Source organism: Balaenoptera ricei, chromosome 4, assembly GCF_028023285.1.
Source record: "Balaenoptera ricei isolate mBalRic1 chromosome 4, mBalRic1.hap2, whole genome shotgun sequence".
NCBI lineage: Eukaryota > Metazoa > Chordata > Mammalia > Artiodactyla > Balaenopteridae > Balaenoptera > Balaenoptera ricei.
The window spans coordinates 9044618-9069653 of NC_082642.1; the positions used below are offsets into that span (position 1 = coordinate 9044618).

General features: G+C 40.3%; 2 protein-coding genes across 8 annotated transcripts in view; both read right to left on the reverse strand.

The window, feature by feature from the left end:
- The window catches only part of HPS3 (HPS3 biogenesis of lysosomal organelles complex 2 subunit 1), a 96087-nt gene extending 72590 nt beyond the window's left edge, over positions 1 to 23497 (reverse strand). For 3 of the 7 annotated variants that reach the window (XR_009502827.1, XR_009502826.1, XM_059920134.1), the window contains exons 1-5: positions 23139 to 23496; positions 7396 to 7887; positions 6674 to 6845; positions 6485 to 6570; positions 3230 to 3422 (exon numbers count right to left, since the gene is read on the reverse strand). Coding sequence is in view for 3 of the 7 variants with exons in the window: in XM_059920134.1 (XP_059776117.1) it covers positions 3230 to 3422; positions 6485 to 6570; positions 6674 to 6845; positions 7396 to 7887; positions 23139 to 23355 (1160 nt within the window). In the remaining 4 variants the exon portion in view is untranslated. Of the gene's footprint in view, positions 1 to 3229; positions 3423 to 6484; positions 6571 to 6673; positions 6846 to 7395; positions 7888 to 23138 lie in introns of all 7 variants that reach the window. The other 4 variants (XR_009502824.1, XR_009502825.1, XM_059920131.1 and 1 more) reach the window with 3 other exon arrangements.
- On the reverse strand, positions 18270 to 19644 carry LOC132365185 (protein FAM8A1). Its single transcript, XM_059921871.1, has one exon. It carries the CDS (start codon positions 19608 to 19610, stop codon positions 19119 to 19121), a length of 492 nt encoding a protein of 163 aa, XP_059777854.1. The 5' UTR covers positions 19611 to 19644; the 3' UTR covers positions 18270 to 19118.
- Positions 23498 to 25036: the final 1539 nt, after the last annotated feature.

Sequence of the window (25036 nt, forward strand, 5' to 3'; positions counted from 1 at the left end):
AGAAGTACCTGCAGTGGGGTCAGAGTAGCTATGACCACAAAGATGACCTTTAGGTTCCAGAGATAAAAAGGCTGCATCCTCCGACTCACCTCCAGCAACATCAATCCAGCTATTAGCTATCCCTGGAATACTAAGCAGCAGTATAAGAGAAGAACAAAGTGAACTGAAGTGTGCTGGCCTGGAAAGACGACCAGGATACGCTGCTAAGCGAAGCAGCAAGTTGCTGAAAAGTGGACATCATACGATCCACTTCTGTAAAAAACAAACCATAGTTGTGTATGTATTCTTTTTAAAAAAAAAGTTGGATGAATATAGACCAAGCGTTGACAAGGTTGACTCTGAGAGGGCAGATTATGGGAGGCCTTCCGATTCATGTATGTCTACAAGGATGACATTTTATTACATGATTTTATATTGTTCTTAGAGTCTTTTAAAAAATATTTTATTGCTTTTTTTTTAGGGTATATAAACATATCACTATTCAAGAAACTTTTCAAGACAAACTTATGGATCAAGATATTTCTAAAATACATATCTATTGGGTAAAATAAAAATATGTAAAAATTAGTTCAACAATATAGGATTTTAAATATAGGGGTGGGGAATCTTTATTAAGAATCTGAATTTACATATAACAACTGCTATTCTAATGTCTAATGCTTCCATAGTCAGGTTAATGATGTCAGAGTATTTTTTGGTGCTAATATTAAGAAAAGCTTCAATAATTTCCCACCTGGAAGCAGGCAAAACCCACAGATTTTAAGTCTCTTCAAGCCCTCACTATACTATGTTTTCGGGACTCTACATTCCAAACTAGTTCATGACTTATACTTTGGGTGGAGGGGCATTTAGAGGGTCCACTCACTAAATTCTCAGTGTCCTGTACATTTATGCAATCAGATGGATAAAAGATAGTCTGTTGTATAAATATTTGGGGGCAGAAATAAATATTTTCTTCCTTCTTTCTCCCTCTAATTTTTCCTTGGTTTCTGAGAAGCTATAGTTTTCTGGATTCTTCAGCATCTTTACAGACCCTTCTCTTTTTCCCCTTGCTTTCTAAACGTGACTTTCACCAGTTTAGTTCTCCAACTACTTTTCTCTGTCTACACATTCTTGGGGTCATGATCACTACTTTGATAATGAGCTCTTTTTTGTTGGTAATAAAAATATCTCAGCTTTCCCTTTTCCCTAATCTTCAGTCCTATGTGTCCAAAAACCTATCAACATTTCCTCTTGGTATTCCCTAAGCACCTCAAACTCCAGTGTCTAAACCAAACTTTTCTTTCACCCCATGCCATAGCAGCCTCCATTCTTTCATAAAAGCAGGCTCAAAACTGGTGGGTTTTCTCATGTCTTCTCCATTCCCAGTATCCCACTAGACATCAAGTCTTGTAATTCTCTCCCATCCATGCTTTCTTCTCTTCTCACTGCTACTGCCCTGCCCAAATGCAATCCCTCATTGTCCTTACTGAACCATCCCAATAGCTCATTATCTATGTTCAAACCATCCTCCACAGTGGCCACCACTCATTTTCCTAAAGCAATGCTCTATTCACATCCCTTTCTTTGGTCAAAATCTCAAAAAATTCCTTAATTTCCAAAGCCCTGAGCTCTCTCTCAAGCACTGTTTTCCCCATTTCCCTCTGTTTCAGCTCCTTTACATTTAAAGGACATAACTACACAACACTTTTGAAATTAAAAAGACTAGCTACCTCCACACTGTTCGTTTAAGGAACACACAATAGCATTTCTCCCTACACCAGGGAGTGAGAAGACAGGGGAGTACCTCCGCTAGGAGTGGGTGTCAGAATCTCCAGGTGGGTCCTGTGCTGTGTGAAATACACTCCAGCACCCGCTGGAGATTCTGATATTACCACTCAGTTGAAAAAAAAAAAAATCACTGTCCTATGCGATTAATTATTGGACACTCCTGCAAACCTGGACATAGCTTTGTTTATAGCTTTCCCTCTATCTAGAATGTCTTTCTCTTCCAATCTCTATCTGTCAAATTCTAACTAGCTTTCGGGCTTCACTTCAAACACAAAAACCTTACCTGTGTGACTCAGCCAGAAGTAATTTCCCTCCTCCCACAGCCTACGCCCCTTTCACGAAGTCTTAAGACATTTTTCACTAATCTCCTAGTGTTTGTGTCCCTTGTCTCTGGCCCTCTCTTATGCTGTTGCTTCAGAAAGCAGATGGTGTGCCTTATTCACAGGTGGTTGGCCAGAGGGCTTAATGCAGTGCCTTGACTATAATCTAAACTGAAAAAACAGGAAATAAAACCATAAGCATCACTTACTGCTGAGATAAAAGGAAATGACATTAAAGCCCTGCTCAGGAACCCAGTTTACATGCCAGATTACTAGGGTAAGGCAACTCAGAAGACATCCACCACCAGTTAGCCAGGTGACCTTGACCACCCCCAACCTCTGGATTCTTTCCCCATCTACACTACTCAGAGGGTAGAATCAGTTGGTCTTTCTGGCCTCTTGACAGTCCTACACCATTATCAATTAACTCAACTCATATGGAAAAGATAGGACAGCAGTGAAAAAAAATTAGGAAATCTAAAACAAAGTCTAAAGAGATGCCCTGACTGGCCCCACTGACTTTTCATTAGAATTCCCTATGAAAATCTTCCCTCATGAAGAACTTTATACTTCCTTAGAAAGATCCCCATCCAGTCTAAGAAAATAGGGCTTCCCTGGTGGCGCAGTGGTTGAGAATCTGCCTGCCAATGCAGGGCACACGGGTTCGAGCCCTGGTCTGGGAAGATCCCACATGGCGCGGAGCAGCTGGGCCCGTGAGCCACAACTACTGAGCCTGCGCGTCTGGAGCCTGTGCTCCGCAACGGGAGAGGCCGCGATGGTGGGAGGCCCGCGCACCGCGATGAGGAGTGGCCCCCGCTTGCCGCAGCTGGAGGGAGCCCTCGCACAGAAACGGGGACTCGACACAGCCATAAATAAATAAAAGTAAATAAATAAAAATTTTAAAAAATAAAAAAAATAATAAATAAATAAAACAAAGGCAAAACCGGAATCTACATCTCTGACATTGAAAAGGCAGGTATGGGCCATTAAAAAAAGAACAAAAAAACCCCCAGATGTATATCATTAATTTACAGTGCTATACACCGGTGCACATAATTCTCATTTAAGGATTTAGAAAGCTCCTCAAGAATTTACAGAGAAATAAGTGACGCAAAAGCCAGCAAGTGACTGGAACATACCTCGTGATGACATGCAAAAATTGTGGTGTGAGCACCGCCTGCTGAGACTTCTCAGGATACTGGTAGACTGACATTAATTCAACAGATTTGACAACCATGTACAGATAGCCCACATGAGGTAATGAGAAAAAACAAAAGAGGCTCAGCAACTCTTTTTCCTGAGATGAATTTTTTCTCTCAGAAGTAAGAGACCCTGCATGAAAAAAACAAACAAAAAAACAAACCAACCATGAAACCAGTAAATAAAGGGAACCAATATTCTGACTTTTCTATGCAAAAAAGTCTATCCATGGAGAACCAAAGAGTTGCTTAGGGGAAGTTGCTCTTTATATAAGAATGCCAGTAAAAAAAGAAAAAGGAGTGATATAATATCACCATTTGAAACCCCTAATAAATTAACAGATCTAGGTGATCACCATCAATGGTTGTTAACCATTGATTAACCAATGGTTGTTAACAAAAAGAGCCAACCTAATACTATGTACCTTCCAAGAGAACTCAACACTACTTGTGTTACCAAAAAAAAAATCATGATCATCACCATCATCTGATCAAGCCTGTCTAGAACACCATCAATAGAAATATAATGTGAGTTATATATGTAATTTGAAGTTTTCTAGTAATCACTTTTTAAAAAATAAAAAGCAGGCCAAATTTTAAAACTATATTGTATTAATCCGACACATCCAAAATATTATCATTCCAATAAGCAATCAATAAAAAATTGAGATATTTTACATTCTTTTTTGTTGTACTAAGTCTTTAAGACCTAGTGTTAATTTTACATTTACAGCATATCTTAATTTAGACTAGTCACATTTCAAAGTGCTCAATTGCAACATGTGACTAATGGCTACCGTACTGAACAATGCAGTTTTTGATCAGAGGGAAATACAGGGGATACAGGAACATGTTAAATGACACTGTGGGGAGTCAATCAGCAAAATCCAGATTGTGGGAAATTCTGCAGTAATAGTCCAGTTTCTTGCTAACTAAATTGCAAAGAAAAAAGAGAGGGGAAGGCAGAGCCTACATATTAAAAGAGACGTAGAAGACATCGGAACCAATTGCAACGTATGAACCTTACTTGGAATCTGATTCAAACAAGTAAATTGCAGAAAAAAATTTTTTAGACAATCAGGGAAATTTGAACAACTGACGGGTATTTGATGATATCAAGCCATTTTTTTAAAATGTGAAATTACATTTGGGGTTTGTTTAAATAAAAGAATCCTTTTCTTTTAGAAACACATGCTGAAATATTTAGAGATGAAAAAGTATAAACTCTTGGATTTGCATAAAAATAATCTGGCATGGGGTGGGGTGTGGTTATGAGGCTACACTGTTGAAGCTGTGTGATGGGTACATAGGGGTCACTGTACTATTTTCTCTACATCTGTATGCTTGAAATTTTTCATAATCAAAGTGTTTAAAAAAAACATATAGCTCTGATTGATACCCTTCAAGGACACCCATCAATAACAGAAGAAAGTTCAATTACGGCACTTTCCACAATTGGCCCAAAGCAACTGATCCAGTTTCTACTTCCTCTTCTTTCCTACACACATTTGTGCTCTAGTTAGACAGAGCTGCTTGCTAATCTCCAAACACACATGGTGGTTTTACACCTTGCACGTGTTGGTTCCCTTTACGTAATACCTTACCAAAATGTCCAACTTCTAAAAATTTTACTCATCCATCAGGGCCCAGCTCATACGTGTACTACCCATCCCCTCATTTGTCCACTAAGTAAACATCCATCAGACACCTCAGACACCTACTACGTGCCACTCTTCCAGGTTCTGGGTATACCACAGTGCACAAGACAAAGTAACTGCATTCATTCTAGTGAGGGGGAGTGGGGTGGAGAATGAACAAACTCTGCAGTATGTGGAGAGGGGACAGTTTATATAGAGAAGTCAGAGAAGTCCTCTGTGGCGAGGTGATACTTGAGCTGTGAACTGAAGAACTGGAAGACACCAAGTAACGCAAGCTCTGAGGGAGGTTCCTTCTGAGCACTGGAAGAGTAAATTAACAGGTCTTAGATAAGAGTGTGCTCGGTGTATCTGAGGAACAGAGAAAAGCCACGTGGATGGAGAATTGTAAGAGGGTGAGTGGGACAAGAAGAGCTCCGAGTCAGGGTCATGGAGGCCATGAAAAGGATCTGGGCTTTTGTTCCAGGTGCTGCGGGAAACCCCTGGATAAAGAGCTAACCCTCTAAGGTGGCTGTGTGCCCTCTGGTCTCCTGCCTCGTGTTACATCTCCCTCTCCCTTGCTTCTCTCAGTTCCGCAAGCAAAGATTCTCCCTCGGCCACAAGGCCTTCACTGCTTCCTCTGTACCAACCCTATCCCCAAATCAGCCCCTATGCAGGTCCTCTTTCTCAGGAAGCCTTCCCTGACCCCAGGAGGAGGTCAGGATCTTTGGTTACACGCTCTCGAGGCAGGGTTCCTCTCTCACAGAGCACTCAGGTCAGAGTGTAATTGTGTACTCCTTCCTGTGATCATTCCATTCATGTCTGCCTCCCCCCCGCAAGACAACAGGCTCCCTGCGTACAAGTACTTTGCCTACTTTTTGCTCATGATTGGTTCCCTAGTATTCAGCACAATACCCGACATAGTAGGTACTCAGTAAATGTTTACTAAAAGAAAGAAAAAAATAATGAAGGTTATAAACACATTTAATCAGAAAAATATTCATATCTTTCCCTAGGCAACTCCTAAAGATATTAAGCAGGCCAGGACTAAGTACGAAACTTAATAGTGATTCTTAATCTCGGTTGCCCATCATATTGCTGGGGAGGTTTTAAAAAATACTGATTCCCAGGCTGCATAGCTGACCAATTAAGTCAGAATCTCCAACACGTAAAGACTGGGCAACAGTATCTTGAAAAGCATCCAAGTAGGGCCCATGTGCAGTAAGGTTGAAAACCACCGCTCTAAATGGATTTCCATTCAGTCCACATTCTCCCACCTGGCTCACAAGGCCATCATAAGCAGCTCTGGCAAATGACCCAGCTGGACCCAGATGAACCTCAGCTATAACAGGGCTTCCATTTCCCTTTTGGGACCTAGTGACCATTTCAAAAAGGGAAATGGGTTCTGCCAGTCATGTCCTCTCCATGGCTTCTCCTAGGGGTCACGACTTCCCTTTCTAGCACTCACTGTTATTTGCTAAGGAACCTGCCCAAGGCCACAGGGAGCCTCAGTAGAAGAACCTAATCTATTTCTCACACCGGGCTCCCCTCCCGTACTTACCTGTTTGGTAAATGGGTAGCAGCTGAAGTGAATGCAACTTGATGTCATCCGACAAGACATAGGATGAAATATCAGGAGCAAAACGTCTGTGAGTTTAAAGAGAGAGAGAGGGGGGAGAGATCTAATTTCCATGTACTTTAAGTAGGTAAATATATATTAAATGCTGGTGAATAAAAAGCTTTCTAATACCTGTAGAGCAGGTGCTGAACGTGGAAATATTTTATTTTTTCATCAGCTAATCCTGTTGACTCCAGCGTAACAGATACTCCAGACTGTTGGCTTTTTTCACCAAGAAGTTCCATGGGCTTTTGGCAGATAACAAAATCATCTGACTCAAGCTGCAAAGTTTCATTACTGATGTCTTAAAAAATAAAATTGAAGAAAATTATTTAATAACTCCAAGTACCCCTCCAATGCAAATTAGATTTCACAATATCCCCCCACCAATTAAACAGACATAGTAATAATTGAGGCACACACATCTCACATATTTATAAAGCACTATGATTCTGAAAAGTCTCAGCACTTGCTCATTTATCCCTCACAACTGATAAAGTACAATGGGATATTATCATCATCCCCATTTTACACATGAGGAAATTGAAACTCAGAGATGGTATTCCTAACCCAAGGTCATTCAGCTAGTAAATATGAGGGCTGGGACTAGAAACTCCTCATCCAGCAGCAGCTGTTTCATTATTTCTCATGACAAATATATGTTGAAATACATTTACATGCTACAGAATAAGATATGGGCAGCCAGATCATAAATCCAAATCCCATGTATTAGGAACAACTACATCATAAATAATGTGGCTTGCAATATACATACTAGAGCCTTTCAGAGATGGCCAGAAATAAGGGTTTTCTCTGCAACCAAAACAAGAAAGTAAGCTAAATTCATTATTTACCTTCTGACAGTTTCACTGGATTGTTGGTCTTACGTGGATGGTGGTTAACACTCTCTCCATTTTTGGGGTCTGACTCCAGTTTTAGGATTAAAACTTCTAAGTCTGACATGACAGCGACATATCCAATACAAAAAGAAATTTCAACAGGGGTGATATTATCTATATGGATAATTAAAGAACGTTCAAAGTCCAATATTGAGAATTCTTCATTAATGATCTGATACTTCAAACTAAATAAAACTAACTTATTTGTGCAGCCAACAAGAAGGTCTCCTTTCACAGGGCAACAGGAAATGCACAGGGGAGCCTCAGAAAGCGGCATTTCCACAATAGACATCTGGTCTCTGAAGGTTTCACTGAAGGGTGCCTCCACATCATGTCCGACCATTCGGATACACACTCGGGAGTTTTCAGTCCTTTTACTTCTCCAGTTCACATAAGCACGTAGAAACGTAGCTTTGTTTTTCTCTTCAATTGCTACCAAATAGTCTCCTGAGAAAGAAATAAGATTATCTTTAGAATCTGTAATTAGAAACCACCACGTACCTGGCACCATGAAAAGGAACTATAACTGAATCTAATGTGAATGTTTGAATTAAAGATTGACTAGAACGAAACTCTAAGTAACAGGATCTTAGGTGTATTTTTAACTAACAGACATTCAGATTCTGAAATACAATTTCCCCCCATTTTAATGTCTTAAGATAATCCATTAATTATTCATGAAGTTTACAGAGAAATTCTACGATTTATTCCTATGATAGCTCTAAGTGTTATTGTAGCTCTGAATCTACAGCTCTAACAAAGTTCTCCTGACATAAAGAGTTTCGTATTAGTGTGATGTTAAAATTAGGTATAAATTCAGGAACTCTGAAGAGGTTAGCAGAACTTACACTACAACCCTTCCCCTTCCCACAAAATATCATATCTTCATGTCAACTCTGAGAAATAGGATAAAGCCATACATATTAAATAAAATTTCAATCCAAGTTAATTTTCCCTTCATTGTTGATTTTCTTAGATTTTTTTTAAATTACAAAGTAATTTTGGAATTACTCTTTGTCGTGAGAAGTCAAAGTGATAAAGAGGTGCAAAATGAAAAGCATAATGATCTCTCCCCGGCAGTCCGATCCATGAGGAGACAATGTTAACACACATAGCCTAAACCCGTGTCCTTCTAAACCTTTCTTTCACATAAACCTAGATCATAGAGTGGTAGTTTGTCGTTTTTGTTTTTACCAAAATGGAATCACACTAAATATATTTAATAATCTGCAACTTTAAAAAATTACCAATGTATTACCAAAAGATTACCAAATATCTTTCCCTCCAGGTTAGATACATGGATATCTAACATCCTTTTCAATATCTGCAAAATATCCTGTATGTACATGTGCCATAATTTATTCAACAATTCCCCTACTGAGATACTACATTCAAGTATTTCCAGGTTTTTTTTGCTACTATGCTTTATACTGTAATAAATAGGCCTATACCTATATATTTATTTAGTGGGGGGTAAGTTTCAATGGCATAGATTCTCAAAAGTAAGACTATTAGGTCAAAGGGCAGGTACATTTTTAATTTTAACACATATTGCCAGATTACAATCATAAATATGTAATAGAGATTCATGTTGTCACCAGCGCTGTTTAAACAGGCCTATTTCCCCACATCTTCACTAGGACTGACTCCATGTGATGGGGGAAACGTGGACTCTAATGGTTATTATAATTTATATTTTCCAGACCACTTATAAAGCTGGCCATCTTATCCTATGTTTATTCAGCCATGTATAATTTCTCTTCTGCAAGTTATCTACTATTTTATTAGGTTGATTTTTCTTATCGAAGAAGAGCAGCTCTCTGGGTAAAAGTGATAATTAATCCTTCATTGGCCATCAATAGCAAATCATTTTTGGTAGTCTATAGTTTGACTTTTGACTTTGTTATGGTTTGACTTTGTATGGCATCCTTTACAATATGTAACCAGCTATGTATCTTTTCCTTCTTGGCTTCTGTGGTTCCTAACTTGCTTAAACAGTCTCTTATGTCCTCCAGTTACATAAACACACACTTACATATTCTATTTTAGTGGTTTTTTAATTTAATTTTTTTTTTTTTTTGGCTGCATTGGGTCTTCATTGCTGCATGAGGGCTTTCTCTAGTTGCAGCGAGCGGGGGCTACTCTTCATTGCGGTGCATGGGCTTCTCATTGTTGTAGCTTCTCTTGTTGCAGAGCATGGGCTCTAGGCATGGAAGCTTCAGTGGTTGTGGCACGCAGGCTCAGCAGTTGTGGCTCACGGGCTCTAGAGCGCAGGCTCAGTAGTTGTGGCGCATGGGCTTGGTTGCTCCACAGCATGTGGGATCTTCCTGGACCAGGGATCGAACCCGGGTCCCCTGCATTGAAGGGCAGATTCTTAACCCTGTGCCACCAGGGAAGTCCTCATTTAAACTTTTAATCTTTAGAACTTTGTGGGTCAGAGGGGATAAGTCAGTGTTATTCCAAAAAGAAAACTTACTATATGCTAAACATTATTAGGTAAACAAGCCCTTTTCCAATGAATTGAAACTGAAATGCTGTTGTTAGCACTCGAACTTCCCATATACAGATGCAGCAAGCAAGCGGGGGCAGCCCCTTTCTGCACACACCAAGTGGGCTGGCCAAGCCCCTCCTCCTCCAGAATGAACCAGCCTTCAACAGAAGCAAACCTTCTCCTGTGCTGGTTCCTTTGATGCCACAGAGGTGGAGCCTGTACCTGTTCTCTCCTCGGAGATCTTGGTGGAATGCCTAAATATACCCTGCAGGCCCCATACATTTGCTCACTCTGTTCCAGAGAAGCAGTTTGATGGAGTTGGGGGCAAAGGATGCCTTGTGGCCTCCATCTTCCTTGAATTCCCTCAGTAAATACATTAAACAAAAATTTTTATTGTGGTAAAATATACATAAAACTTACCATTTTCACCATTTTTAAGTGTACAATTCACGACATTAAGTACATTCACACTGTTATGCAGCTATTACCACCATCTCCAAAACTTTTTTATCTTCCCAAAACTCTGAATCCATTAAACAATAACTCCCCATTCCTACCCTCTGTACATGGCTTTTATTACTTACATAATACAGTATAGCATCAATGCTGAACAGCATGATTATGTGCAATACATAAATATGAACTATTTGTACACATCTGCAGATTTAACTCAGAACTAAGGTACATAAAATTGAAAGCAAAACTAAGTGCGTTAAGAATAAAAGTGAGGGCTTCACTGGTGGCACAGTGGTTGAGAATCTGCCTGCCAATGCAGGGGACACGGGTTTGAGCCCTGGTCTGGGAAGATCCCACATGCCGCGGAGCAGCTGGGCCCGTGAGCCACAATTACTGAGCTTGCATGTCTGGAGCCTGTGCTCCTCAACAAGAGAGGCCGCGATAGTGAGAGGCCCGCGCATCGCGATGAAGAGTGGCCCCCACTTGCCACAACTAGAGAAAGCCCTCGCACAGAAACGAAGACCCAACACAGCCAAAAATAAATAAATAAATAAAGTTTGCCCTTGAATTTAAAAAAATAAAAATAAAATAAAAATAAAGCGTACTTAAAAAAAAAAAGAATAAAAGTGAGGGGGTGGAGTCAAGATGGCGGACTAGGAGAATGTGGAATTCGCGTCTCCGCACGACCAAGGCACCTACCTGGCACCGGTGGGGGATCACAGATACCTAAGGAGACAGGAGGAACCACCAGCGACCGGGTACTGAGCCTAGGTCCCGCCCCATGCTAAAACATCACCCCCCCACCCGCCTAGGTCCTGCCCCACCCTAAACCCTGCCACTGCCTAAGTTCCACCCCTGCCTAAACTCCGCCCCCATAGCCAAGGCTTTTTTTTTTTCTTCTTTCCTCTTTTACATTGGGGTTCTGTTTTACCTTGCTGATTCATTATTGTTGGTTCATTTATATTTTTATTTTTCCTAATAAATCTTTTATTTTTCTAATTTTATTTTATTCTTTATACTTTGTTATTGTTCTCTACTTTTGGCTTGTTCCCCCCCCCCCCCTTATTTTTCTTTTTTCTGTTGTGGTTTTATTTTACGTTGTTGCAGTTGTTTCAATTGTATTTTTATTTTTCCTAATCTATTTTTTATCTTTCTAATTTTATTTTGTTTTTTACTCTTTGATATTGTACTGCTCCTTTTTTTCTTTTTTTTTTCTTTTTTTTTTTTTTTGCCACAACACAAAGCTTGTGAGATTTGGTTCCCAGACCTGAGGTTGGGCCCCAGCTCCTGTGGTGGGAGCTCCGAGTCCGAAACACTGGACTAACAGAAAACCTCAGACCCCAGCGAATATCAATCAGAGTGAGGCCTCCCAGAGGTCCTAATCTCAGCACCAAGACCCAGCTCTGTCCAACTCCCTGCAAACTCCAGTGCTGGATGCCTCAGGCCAAACAACCAGTAGGACAGGAATACAGCCCCACCCATCAAAAAAAAAAAATGAAATGACAAAAAAATATGTTACAGACGAAAGCACAAGGTAAAAACCTATAAGACCAAATAAATGAAGATGAAATAGGCAACCTACCTGAAAAAGAATTCACAGTAGTGATAGTAAAGATGATCCAAAATCTCAAAAACAAAATGGAGAAAACAGAAGAAACATTAAACAAGGATCTAGAAGAACTAAGGGGCAAATAAACAGTGATGAACAACACAATAAGTGAAATTAAAAATACTCTAGAAGGAATCAATAGCAGAATAACTGAGGCAGAAGAATGGATAAATGAGCTGGAAGATAAAATGGTGGAAATAACTGCCAGGGAGCAGAATAAAGAAAAAATAATGAAAAGAATTGAGGACAGTCTCAGAGACCTCTGGGACACCATTAAACACAGCAACATTCAAATTACAGGGGTCCCAGAAGAGAAAGAAAAAGAAAGGGACTGAGAAAATATTTGAAGAGCTTATACTTGAAAACTTCCCTAACATGGGAAAGGAAATAGTCAATCAAGTCCAGGAAGCACAGAGAGTCCCATACAGGATAAACCCTAAGAGAAACATGCCGAGACACATATTAATCAAACTATCAAAAATTAAATACAAAGAAAAAATATTAAAAGCAGGAAGGGAAAAAAAACACATAACATACAAGGGAATCCCCATAAGGTTAACAGCTGATCTTTCAGCAGAAACTCTGTAAGCCAGAAGGGAGTGGCAGGACATACTTAAAGTGATGAAAGGGAAAAACCTACAACCAAGATTACTCTACCCAGCAAGGATCTCATTCAGATTCCACAGGGAAATTAAAACCTTTACAGACAAGCAAAAGCTAAGAGAATTCAGCACCACCAAAGCAGCTTTACAACAAATGCTAAAGGAACTTCTCTAAGTGTGAAACACAAGAGAAGAAAAGGACCTACAAAAACAAACCCAAAATAATTAAGAAAGGGGTAATAGGAAAAAACATATCAATAATTACCTTAAATGTAAATGGATTAAATACTCCAACCAAAAGACACAGACTGGCTGAATGGATACAAAAACAAGACCCATATATATGCTGTCTGCAAGAGACCCACTTCAGACCTAGGGACACATACAGACTGAAAGTGAGGGGACGGAAAAAGATATTCCATGCAAATGGAAATCAAAAGAAAACTGGAGTAGCAATTCTCATATCAGACAAAATAGACTTTAAAATAAAGACCATTACAAGAGACAAAGAAGGACACTACATAATGATCAAGGGATCAATCCAAGAAGAAGATATAACAATGGTAAATATTTATGCACCCAACATAGGAGCGCCTCAGTACATAAGGCAAATGCTAACAGCCATAAAAGGGGAAATCGACAGTAACACAATCATAGTAAGGGACTTTAACACCCCACTTTCACCAATGGACAGATCATCCAAAATGAAAATAAATAAGGAAACACAAGCTTTAAATGACATATTAAAAAAGATGGACTTAATTGATATTTATAGGACATTCCATCAAAAAACAACAGAATACACTTTCTTCTCAAGTGCTTATGGAATATTCTCCAGGGTAGACCATATTGTGGGTCACAAATCAAGCCTTGGTAAATTTAAGAAAATTGAAATTGTATCAAGTATCTTTTCCGACCACAACGCTAAGAGACTAGATATCAATTACAGGAAAAAATCTGTAAAAAATACAAATACATGGAGGCTGAACAATATGCTACTAAATAACCAAGAGATCACTGAAGATATCAAAGAGGAAATCAAAAAATACTGAGAAGCAAATAACAATGAAAACACAATGACCCAAAACCAATGGGATGCAGCAAAAGCAGTTCTAAGAGGGAAGTTTACAGCAATACAATCCTAACTCAAGAAACAAGAAAAATCTCAAATCAACAACCTAACCTTACACCTAAAGCAATTAGAGAAAGAAGGACAAAAAAACCCCAAAGGTAGCAGAAAGAAAGAAATCATAAAGATCAGATCAGAAATAAATGAAAAAGAAATGAAGGCAACAATAGCAAAGATCAATAAAACTAAAAGCTGGTTCTTTGAGAAGATAAACAAAATTGATAAACCATTAGCCAGACTCATCAAGAAAAAAAGGAAGAAGACTCAAATCCACAAAATTACAAGTGAAAAAGGAGAAGTAACAACTGACACTGCAGAAATACAAAGGATCATGAGAGATTATTACAAGCAACTATATACCAATAAAATGGACAACCTGGAAGAAATGGACAAATTCTTAGAAAAGTACAACCTTCTGAGACTGAACCAGGAAGAAATAGAAAATATAAACGGACTAATCACAAGCACTGAAATTGAAACTGTGATCAATAATCTTCCAAAACACAAAAGCCCATGACCAGATGGCTTCACAGGCAAATTCTATCAAACATTTATAGAAGAGGTAACACCTATCCTTCTCAAACCCTTCCAAATATAGCAGAGGGAGGAACACTCCCAAACTCATTCTACGAGGCCACCATCACCCTGATACCAAAACCTGACAGAGGTGTCACAAAAAAAGAAAACTACAGCCCAATATCACTAATGAACATAGATGCAAAAATCCTCAACAAAATACTAGCAAACAGAATCCAACAGCACATTAAAAGGATCGTACACCATGATCAAGTGGGGTTTATCCCAGGAATGCAAGGATTCTTCAATATATGCAAATCAATCAATGTGATACACCATATTAACAAACTGAAAGATAAAAACCATATGATAATCTCAATAGATGCAGAAAAAGCTTCAGACAAAATTCAGCACCCATTTATGACAAAAACTCTCCAGAAAGTGGGCATAGAGGGGACCTACCTCAACATACTAAAGGCCATATATGACAAATCCACATCCAACATCATTCTCAATGGTGAAAAACTGAAACCATTTCCTCTAAGATCAGGAAGAAGAAAAGGTTGCGCAGTCTCACCACTATTATTCAACAAAGTTTTGGAAGTTTTAGCCACAGCAATCAGAGAAGAAAAAGAAATAAAAGGAATCCAAATCGGAAAAGAAGAAGTAAAACTGTCACTGAAGATGACATGATACTATACATAGAGAATCCTAAAGATGCTACCAGAAAACTGCTAGACCTAAGCAATGAATTTGGTAGAGTAGCAGGATACAAAATTAATGCACAGAAATCTCTTGCATTCCTATACACTAATGTTGAAAAATCTGAAAGAGAAATTAAGGAAACACTCCCATTTACCATTGCAACAAAAAGAATAAAATACCTAGGAATAAACCTACCTAAGGAGACAAAACACCTGTATGTAGAAAACTATAAGACAGTAATGAAGGAAATTAAAGATGATACAAACAGATGGAGGGATACACCATGTTCTTGGATTGGAAGAATCAACATTGTGAAAATGACTATACTACCCAAGCAATCTACAGATTCAGTGCAATCCCTATCACACTACCAATGGAATTTTTCACAGAACTAGAGCAAAAACTTTCACAATTTGTATGGAAACACAAAAGACCCCAAATAGCCAAAGCAATCTTGAGAAAGAAAAACGGAGCTGGCGGAATCAGGCTCCCTGATTTCTGACTATACTACAAAGCTACAGTAATCAAGACAATATGGTACTGGCACAAAAACAGAAATATAGATCAATGGAACAGGGTAGAAAGCTCAGAGATAAACCCATGCACATACGGTTACCTTATCTTTGATAAAGGAGGCAAGAGTATACGATGGAGAAAAGACAGCCTCTTCAGTAAGTGGTGCTGGGAAAACTGGACAGCTACATGGAAAAGCATGAAATTAGAACACTCCCTAACACCATATACAAAAATAAACTGAAAATGGATTAAAGACCTAAACGTAAGGCCAGACACTATAAAACTCTTAGAGGAAAACATAGGTAGAACACTCGATGACATAAATCACAGCAAGATCCTTTTTTGACCCACCTCCTAGAGAAATGGAAATAAAAACAAAAATAAACTAATGGGACCTAATGAAACTTAAAAGCTTTTGCACAACAAAGGAAACCATAAATAAGATGAAAAGACAACCCTCAGGAATGGGAGAAAATCTTTGCAAAGGAAGCAACTGACAAAGGATTAATCTCCAAAATATACAAGCAGCTCATGCAGCTCAATATCAAAAAAAGAAACAACCCAATCCAAAAATGGGCAGAAGACCTAAATAGACATTTCTCCAAAGAAGATATACAGATTGCCAACAAACACATGAAAGGATGCTCAACATTACTAATCATTAGAGAAATGCAAATCAAAACTACAATGAGGGGGGACTTCCCTGGTGGTGCAGTGGTTAAGAATCCGCCTGCCAATGCAGGGTACATGGGTTCAATCCTTGGCCCAGGAAGATCCCACATGCTGCAGAGCAGCTAAGCCCATGAGCCACAACTATTGAGCCTGCGCTCTGGAGCCGGCGAGCCACAACTACTTAGCCCGCATGCCTAGAGCCCGTGCTCCGCAACAAGAGAAGCCATTGCAACGTAGAGTAGCCCCTGCTCGCAGCAACTAGAGAAAGCTCACGCACAGCAAGGAAGACCCACTGCAGCCAAACATAAATAAATAAAATAAATCAATTTATTAAAAAAAAAAAACTACAATGAGGTATCACCTCACTCTGGTTAGAATGGCCATCATCAAAAAATCTACAAACAATAAATGCTGGAGAGGGTGTGGTAAAAAGGGAACGTAAATTGGTTGGGAATGTAAATTGATTCAGTCACTATGGAGAACAGTATGGAGGTTCCTTAAAAAACTAAAAATAGAACTACCATATGACCCAGCCATCCCACTACTGGGCATATACCCTGAGAAAACTACAATTCAAAAACAGTCATGTACCACAATGTTCACTGCAGCACTATATACAATAGCCAGGACATGGAAGCAACCTAAGTGTCCATCAACAGATGAATGGATAAAGAAGATGTGGCACATATATACAATGGAATATTATTCAGCCATAAAAAGAAACAAAATTGAGTTATTTGTAGTGAGGTGGATGGATCTAGAGTCTGTCATATAGAGTGAAGTAAGTCAGAAAGAGAAAAACAAATACCATATGCTAACACATATATATGGAATCTAAAAAAAATGGTTCTGATGAACCTAGGGTCAGGACAGGAATAAAGACACAGAGGTAGAGAATGGACTTGAGGACATGGGGAGGGGGAAGGGTAAGCTGGGACGAAGTGAGAGAGTAGCACTGACATATACACACTACCAAATGTAAACTAGATAGCTAGTGCGAAGCAGCAGCATAGCACAGGGAGATTAGTTCGGTGCTTTGTGACCACTTAGAGGGGTGGGATAGGGAGGGGGGGAGGGAGACGCAAAAGGGTTATATGTATGCATATAGCTGATCCACTTTGTTATACAGCAGAAACTAACACAGCATTGTAAAGCAATTATACTCCAATAAAGATGTTAAAAAAAAAAAAGAATAAAACAGAAAACTAGGACTGAACACTGCAATAAATCAGAAGTAGTGCCTCGAGTACACAGACTCTGACAACCAGCATTCCACTTTGTCTCTCTGAATTCATAAATTGAATCATACAATATTTGTCTTTTTGTGTCAGGCTTATTTCACTTAGCAAAATGTCTTCAAGGTTCATTTGTGTTGTGGCTTGTGTCTGAATTTCATCCCTTTTTAAGGCTGTATGGATACCGTACATTTTATTTATCTGTCAATGAACATTTGGGCTGCTTCCACCTCTTGGCTCTAGTGAAAAATGCTATGAACACTGGTGTACAAATATCTGCACAAGTCCCTGCTTTCAATTATTCTGTGTATATACCCGGAAGTGAAACTGCTGGATCATATGGTAATTCTATGAATTTTTTGAGGAACCATCATACTCTTTTCTACAGCAGCTCTATCACTTTACACTCCTACCACCAATGCACAAGGGTTCCAATTTCTCCACATCCTCATCAACACTTGTTATTTTCTATTTGTTTTGATAATGGCCAACCTAATGGGTATGAAGTGGTATCTCATTGTGGTTTTGATTTGCATTTCCATGATGATTAGTGATGCTGAGCATCTTTTCATGTGCTGGTTGGCCACCTGGAGAAACGTCTATTCAAAGCCTTGGCCCACTTTTGAATTGGGTTGTTTTGCTGTTGAGTTATAGGAGTTCTTTATATATTCTGAATATTAATCCCTTATCGAGTATATGCTTTGCAAATATTTTCTCCCATTCTGTGGATTGCCTTTTCAATCTGTTGATAGTGTCCTTTGATGCACAAAACTTTTTAATTTTGATGACATCCAATTTTTCTATTTTTTCTCTTGTCAGTGCTTTGGTGTCATATTCAAGTTACTAAATGAATTTTTTTTTTTTTTTTTTTTTTTTTTTTTTTTTGCTTTTCCCCACATATTTATGGTTTGATTTAGGGCACTGAAAACACTTGCACATGAGTTTCAATTTAAATTTACAGTGAAAACTTACCCCTCCCCCCCAACCCCATTAAAAGCAATCACTAACTTACCTTTTTCTTTAAAAAAAAAAAAAAATCAAGGATAAGATAGCAATATGACTTATACTTTTTCATCATCATGCAAAATCTGCCCCCAAATACATGTTTAGGCATTAAGAATAGTTATAAAGTTACATCATTCCTGCAGTAAACTGCAGTACAGATTTTAAAATTTCAAGTCAGGGAACTGCTCGCTGGCCTCACTTTCCCCTCTCTCTTGCAGCTAACTCACTCACCCGCTCCTGGGATGGGCGCTAAGTGGCTTATCAAATGTGTGTCCCCACTCCCTCCCCCCAAAAAGCAAAGACAAAAATTGCCTCAGGAAGTGTTACTAAAGGGTGAGTGTGTACACTAAACACAGCTGGACGTTTTCCATCATTTGGGATAAACCAGAATAAGTTGTTAAAGTTTCGTTTGGAGATTTCACAGCTGAAAATGCTCTCAGCAAGTTCTAATAAATACCTTAGATCTTATGTATATACTGTCCGTTGTTGATTATGACACCACTTGCCTTCGGTTCAATCTAAAAATTTTAACACTTGAACTTAACAGGTTTTTCTTCTGGAGAAGTTCTTTGACATTCAAGTAAAATCAATACTTTCAGCATAGTCACCTGCATCACACTGGAGCAACTGCTTTAATTTCTAAATCATCAGTTAATGTAACCCAGGGATACTGATGGCCTTGATATATAATTTAGTCTTGTCATTATTCCAGAGAGTATGGAATTCAGGGCTTTTTGGGGCATCATCTGACCCCATTTCTTTTTACCACAATGGTCCCTGCTACAATGTCATAGGCTGTTCGATTATGCTGAAAAAACAGCAGTGTGATGAAAGCAGGGAAAAAAGAAGCAATAGAAAAATTCTTGATCAAAGCTCGTATAGTGGACGTTGTAATGCTAACATTTGAGGAAGGAATCACTAAAACCCGACTTGGTGCAATAAGCACTGATGTATCACATGTCACAACTCGAAGCCCTAGCAGGAACTTCCCTGGGGTCGCTCCACCTGCTCCCCAAATGCAAATTATCTCATAGAAACAAACTAATAATCTGTATATAAGCGCCACAACCATCATTTTCTGCAAGTCTTCCATGGATGTGTCTTCATCTATTTCTTCTATTATATAATGCATAGCAAACTTAGAGATATCCTTTATTCCACTGAGGTGCATAATGCTTAAGACAATGGTTGCTTTTATAAAGAAGAGAATAAAGAAATCCACCATCTCTGCCATGAATCTGTGGGCCAAGGATGGAATAACATACTCTCTACCTTGGCGGCATCAACCTTGACTTCCAAATGGAATACAGCATCTGTTGCCGAATCGGGTTCATTTTGCGGGATGTGCAGCCAGCCGAAATGCTGAGACACTGCAGTCTGCAGCCAGGACAGGGTTTATTCACAGGGCAACCAAGTAAGGATACGAGGATATGGGAGAACAAATCTCAAATCCGCCTCCCTGAAGGGGAGCAGGGCGGTCCTAAATGAATTTTAAAACTAAGAATATTTGTTTAGTTATAATAAAAGCTTTTTATTTTATGTCTATAAATATATGCTTATTTCATTGGTAAAGTCTATATATCAACTGTTTTATATATAATTTGCAAACTATAGATAGTGCCTATCCTGTCTTGTATTAATATGTTTTCAAATTAATAACTTGTTTTATAAATGATGAACTAGAACTTGCTGTGTCTACCTGGTAAGCCTTTTGAACAGAGCTTTAGAGATCTCTCAGTTAATCCTCACAACTCTTCAAGACATTATCCCCTTCTCCATTTTATAGATCAGGAATCTGAGACTCAGATAAGCTGAGTAACCTGCCTAAGGCAACACAGCCAACAAACGGATGGCACTGGGGTTTAAACCTTGATCTGGTTGGCTCAAAAGCCAATGTTCATTCCACGCTGTCTCTCAAAATGTTCAAAAGGAAATATAAGTCTAGAGGATTCTGTGGAGGTTATAGTCCTTTATAAGAGAAAGAAATTAACCTTTTTAAGGTATTATGTGCCCAGGGCTTTATTTTACTTATTTTACAACAGCCTGTCTTCATTAAGTAAATCAAGAAATCATTCTTATATTTATCCTTAAGCTGAGAGTCATTGATTTTTTTAAAAAATAAGTAAACTTTTCCTTTTATGCAGCAAGATCATAAACCTGGTTAACACTAATACCAGATTAAGGAAAAGGCTGCACTCCTATGAAAAAATGGATAACAGAAGGCAGAAATAACATACAATGTATGAAAATATGTTTTATGACTTTAAAAAAATTGAGGGAGGGTAGGGCTTGGGGGGAGATAATAGACATTCTAGGGCTCTTTAATGCACTTGTGCTAAAGGACAGGCAATGAGGGCCATGAGGTCTTGTCCTCTCTGCCTCACCACCTCCAGACACCCCATAAGCAAGTGTCCAGCACCAGGGCTCCCCACACAGCACTCAACCCTGGCCACCAGGTCTTTCTCCCTCGAGAGCGAGTTCTCACATCTCCTCTTCCTCCCTTCGCACACAAAACCTATATTAAATTTCCATTACTGATGATGATATTTAGGGCCCATCCTTCAAATTTTCGACCTACGTTCTAATACCCCCAAAATTTATGAAAGAAGACTGGCATCCTGATAATTAGAAATGGAAAAAAAAAAAACTGAAAATGTTTTCTGTTTGGATAAGAGACCTGCAAAGCATTTACAGTAAATATAAATCCCTGATCAAGATTCACTTTGTTTTTGACAGGGTGGGGGGTGGAGGAGACCCTGGGCTTAGAGCAGGAATCCCCATGTCCACGTTACTGTGAGTGAAAGGACAGAGACCAAAAAGAAAAAGCTGAGAAGTGTAAGACGAGTTATCTGGATATCAGCATAGCTAGGAGTCCGCTACCTGTGGATTGATAGAAGCTGTACCCAGGCATTAAGTTCAAGCTGAAAGTTACCCTTGAGCTATCTGACATGCTAATGCCATACCACAGGACTCCTGAAGTTTTTTAAGACAGCCAACTGAATTACAAAAATATCTTTGTTTTTCAAGGCTTCAGTACCATACTACTCACTGCCTACAGGAGCCAGTAAGGCTCTAGGTCAGTGATTCTCAATCCTTACTAAACACCAGACTCACCCAATGCTGGGCCACACCCCAGGAAACTGACTCTTTCTCTGAGGTTGTGGTTCAGGAATTGGGTTTTTTAAAATTCCCCCAGGTGATTCTTATACACAAATAGCGGAATCAAAGGATTCCCCAGAATCACCACTACTGACAGGCAAGAAAGCTAGAGGTTTACATAATGCCTGCCACTTCCAATTCTAGATTAAATGTCCATTTGGAAGACAAATGGTACAAATCATGTAAACAGTGTCTGTCTGTCTCTCCCTCACGAGCAGACACACACATACTAATGTTGAAACTGGTGAGTTTGCCACTCAGCAGAGCTTTGAAGATGAGAACTCCTAGGTCTAAAAAGGAGGTGGGATGGGGAAAACTACTAATACTGTGAAATGATTAGGAGAATAATATCATAAAAAATACCGAAATCAGAATTTTCTGCTGAAAGAGAACTTACAGATCTAATAAGTGGTTTTCAAACTGTTCTATGGGCCTGCAGGCCCCTATTGATGTCTTCACTAATCAAAAAGAAAAAATAATAACAGTATAGTAAGTTGCTCATAAAGAAAGACATCCAGTGTTTGGAGCTAAGTGTTTCTCCTATTATCAGTATGAATAACGAAGATGGTAAACAGTAGGGCTTTTCATTTTTTTAAATATATATCTTTACTTGACAAAATGAACAGTCAGATACTGTGTATGGTAGCCCCACAATTCTTTGCTGATCCACAAAATTCCAATGTCTGGAAGTCACTGATCTAGCATTCAAATTACTTTTTTTTTTTTTAAACATAAACTGAGACCCAAAAGTTTCTATAAACTCACACCTAATCAGTTGCAGACAGAGTAGCGATTAGGCAGAGATCTCCAATCCTCCAGGTTCATGTTCTCCACTTTATTAGTAAAGTACCTCAGCCAAAGGCTTTTCCACCCTAAATACTGCAATTTACACTTTTACACCCCTCTTGAAAAGCAGGATTCAAATTTTAAGTGTATTATCAGGCGGTTAAAAGAATCCTATGGGGAATTCTTCTGTAATCTGAAGAAGTACCTATTTTTAAATGTTGGATTTTTCTAAAATAGGGATACACCTACACAGTACCCCCTTGGCACTGCTTCACGTTTCTGGTGGAAAAAAGAGTACTGGATGCTGTTACCCTGTTTGGGGAAAAAGGGGTCTAAGACCTGGGTTCTATTTATACAGATTTTAAAATCGGCATGTAATGTGAGCTTTCAAAAATCGACAAGAAGTAGATAAAGGACTGGCCATGAGTTGGCATAACTGTTGAAGATGGGAGTAACTGGGGGTTCAGGATACTATTCTCCCTACTTTTGTGTGTACTTGTTTTCTATACTAAAAGAAGTTTATTTGGTTTGAAGTGTCTGGGTTGAGTGGAATCCAGCCACCCAACCAAGGGACTTCCCGGCGAGGACGCCAGAAAAGCAGGAACAATCAGCGTCCCCCGCCCACCAAAGGCGGGCTCTAACCTGTGGTTGCCAGGACAACCGCACAGCGCACACCTTCCATCAGCCGCCAGACCAGGCAAGACTGTCCGGCGAGCACGAAGTACTTCCCCATCCAGAGCCATAGGCGTCGCTCGGTCCTCTACGAAGGAGGCCCCAATCCGGGGCCCAAGCGCCCCCTAACCTCACCGCTACTCACCGGCCTCACTGTAGGCCAGGCGCAGCACCCTGCCCAGCGTGGAAAAGGCACACCTCGGCTGGCACAGCTCCTGGCCGGCGACTGCGAACACCTCCACCTTGCAACCGGCCGCCACGAACAGCGCATCGCGTCCCCCGCCGCAGAAGCGCTCAGGCTCCAACTTGCAGGGCACCACCTGCTGCGACCCGAACGGGTGCAGATTGTACAATTGCACCATCGCAGCAACCTGCTGCGGGCCGCCCGGCGGTGCCCGCTCCGGCCAGCCCGCCCCGCGGGGTACCCGGAGACCCCCTCGCAGGACGCGGAGGCTGGACCACTTCCGCGAGCGATTGAGCTGAGCGGAGTCACGTGAGTGCCAGGAGGCCCGCTAGCGGCTCGGATTCTTAAAGAGACCGCTACCGGGCGAGGGTGGAGCCGGAGGAGAGGTCGCGCCCGCCCCGCCCGGCCACCGCGGCGCCCCGCGGGCCCTTAGTTCTTTGGCCTTGGACCAGGCCGCTCAGTGCTGACCACGCCTCCGCGCCCAGGAGTTGCTGGGCACAGGGGTCACTGTGTCCTTCCCTTCGTCTTTTCACGTTACTGATTTGGGCCAGGCGAGATGTTTAGACCCTTGAGTACATTTAAACACTTGATCATCTGTTTCTTGTACCATTTTGTACTTGCTTCAGCCTGTGAGCTTCTGGAGAACAGGGCTGCAAAAACCGAAGTGGAGGGACTTCCCTGGTGGTCCAGTGGGTAAGACTCCGTGCTCCCAATGCAGGGGGCCCGGGTTCCATCCCTGGTCAGGAACTAGATCCCACATGCATGCCACAACTAAGACCCAATGCACCGTACATAAATAAATATTTTAAAAAAAACCAAAAAACTGAAGTGGAGTGCACACAGCTCATCTCCAGGCTAAACACACTGAAGAGTTGCTCAAAAGTACTGAAAATTTAAGAATTGTTTAGTTGGAAAGAGCAACGCCTAGAACATGCTTGGCAAAAAAAAATTTGCTGAAGAATTGTGGATGTCATCTAATGAACTCCAAATATTTGAGAAGATTAGTCCGAGCCCCAGAGGATAGATGCACTAGGGGTGAAATCCACTGGTTCTCACTCCAGTGCTCCTACAACTCTCCTCTAATCTGTATTCTGTACCTATTCCTGACATCTCAATGTGGAGCTCCTGGTTGCAAATTCCAATTAAAAAAAAAAAAAACAGATTTAGATGAAGCAGGTATTGGAGCTACTCTTTCCAATTCATCCAGAAAAAAATGTAAGTACAGTATGGATTGAGGGATGCTGTCTTCCTTTTGGCATGCAGGGAGAGAACTGAAAAGAGAAAGCAAAATTTCCTTTCGTCACCCTCATGAGCTCTTTCTTCTAAGAATTTACAGATTAGGTGCGATTGGATTGAAGTCAATTAAACTCTACCTCCATTTCCTAAACCCTCTAGATCAGGGGTCCCCCATCCCCAGGCTGCAGACTGGTACTGGTCCCCGACCTGTCAGGAACCAGGCCGCACAGCAGGAGGTGAGTGGCGGGCAAGCGAGCGAAGCTTCATCTGCTGCCCCCCATCGCTCCCATTACCGCCTGAACCATCCCCCCCAACTCAGTCCGTGGAAAAATTGTCTTCCACGAAACCGGTCCCTGGTGCCAAAAAGGTTGGGGACCGCTGCTCTAGATGAATAAAGTTACCCTAAGTAATATCCTCTCCTTCACCCAACCAATAGGGATTCTCTGGGAGACAACAGTTCACCAAACTCAGTGAGGCCAAGAAGTGGATAAGGAGGTTGCTCTGGTCAGCCCCAGCTGGGGCCGAAAACTCATAGAAGGCTCCTATTGAAAACAACCAGCCTAACACAGCCCGCAACTCATTCTTTTAGATACAACACTCATGAATACCCCCGTCTCCACCAA

Bases quoted from the DNA above. Each gene is read 5' to 3' on its own strand.
- LOC132365185 (XM_059921871.1), bottom strand. From the start codon at position 19,610: ATGGCAGAGATGGTGGATTTCTTTATTCTCTTCTTTATAAAAGCAACC.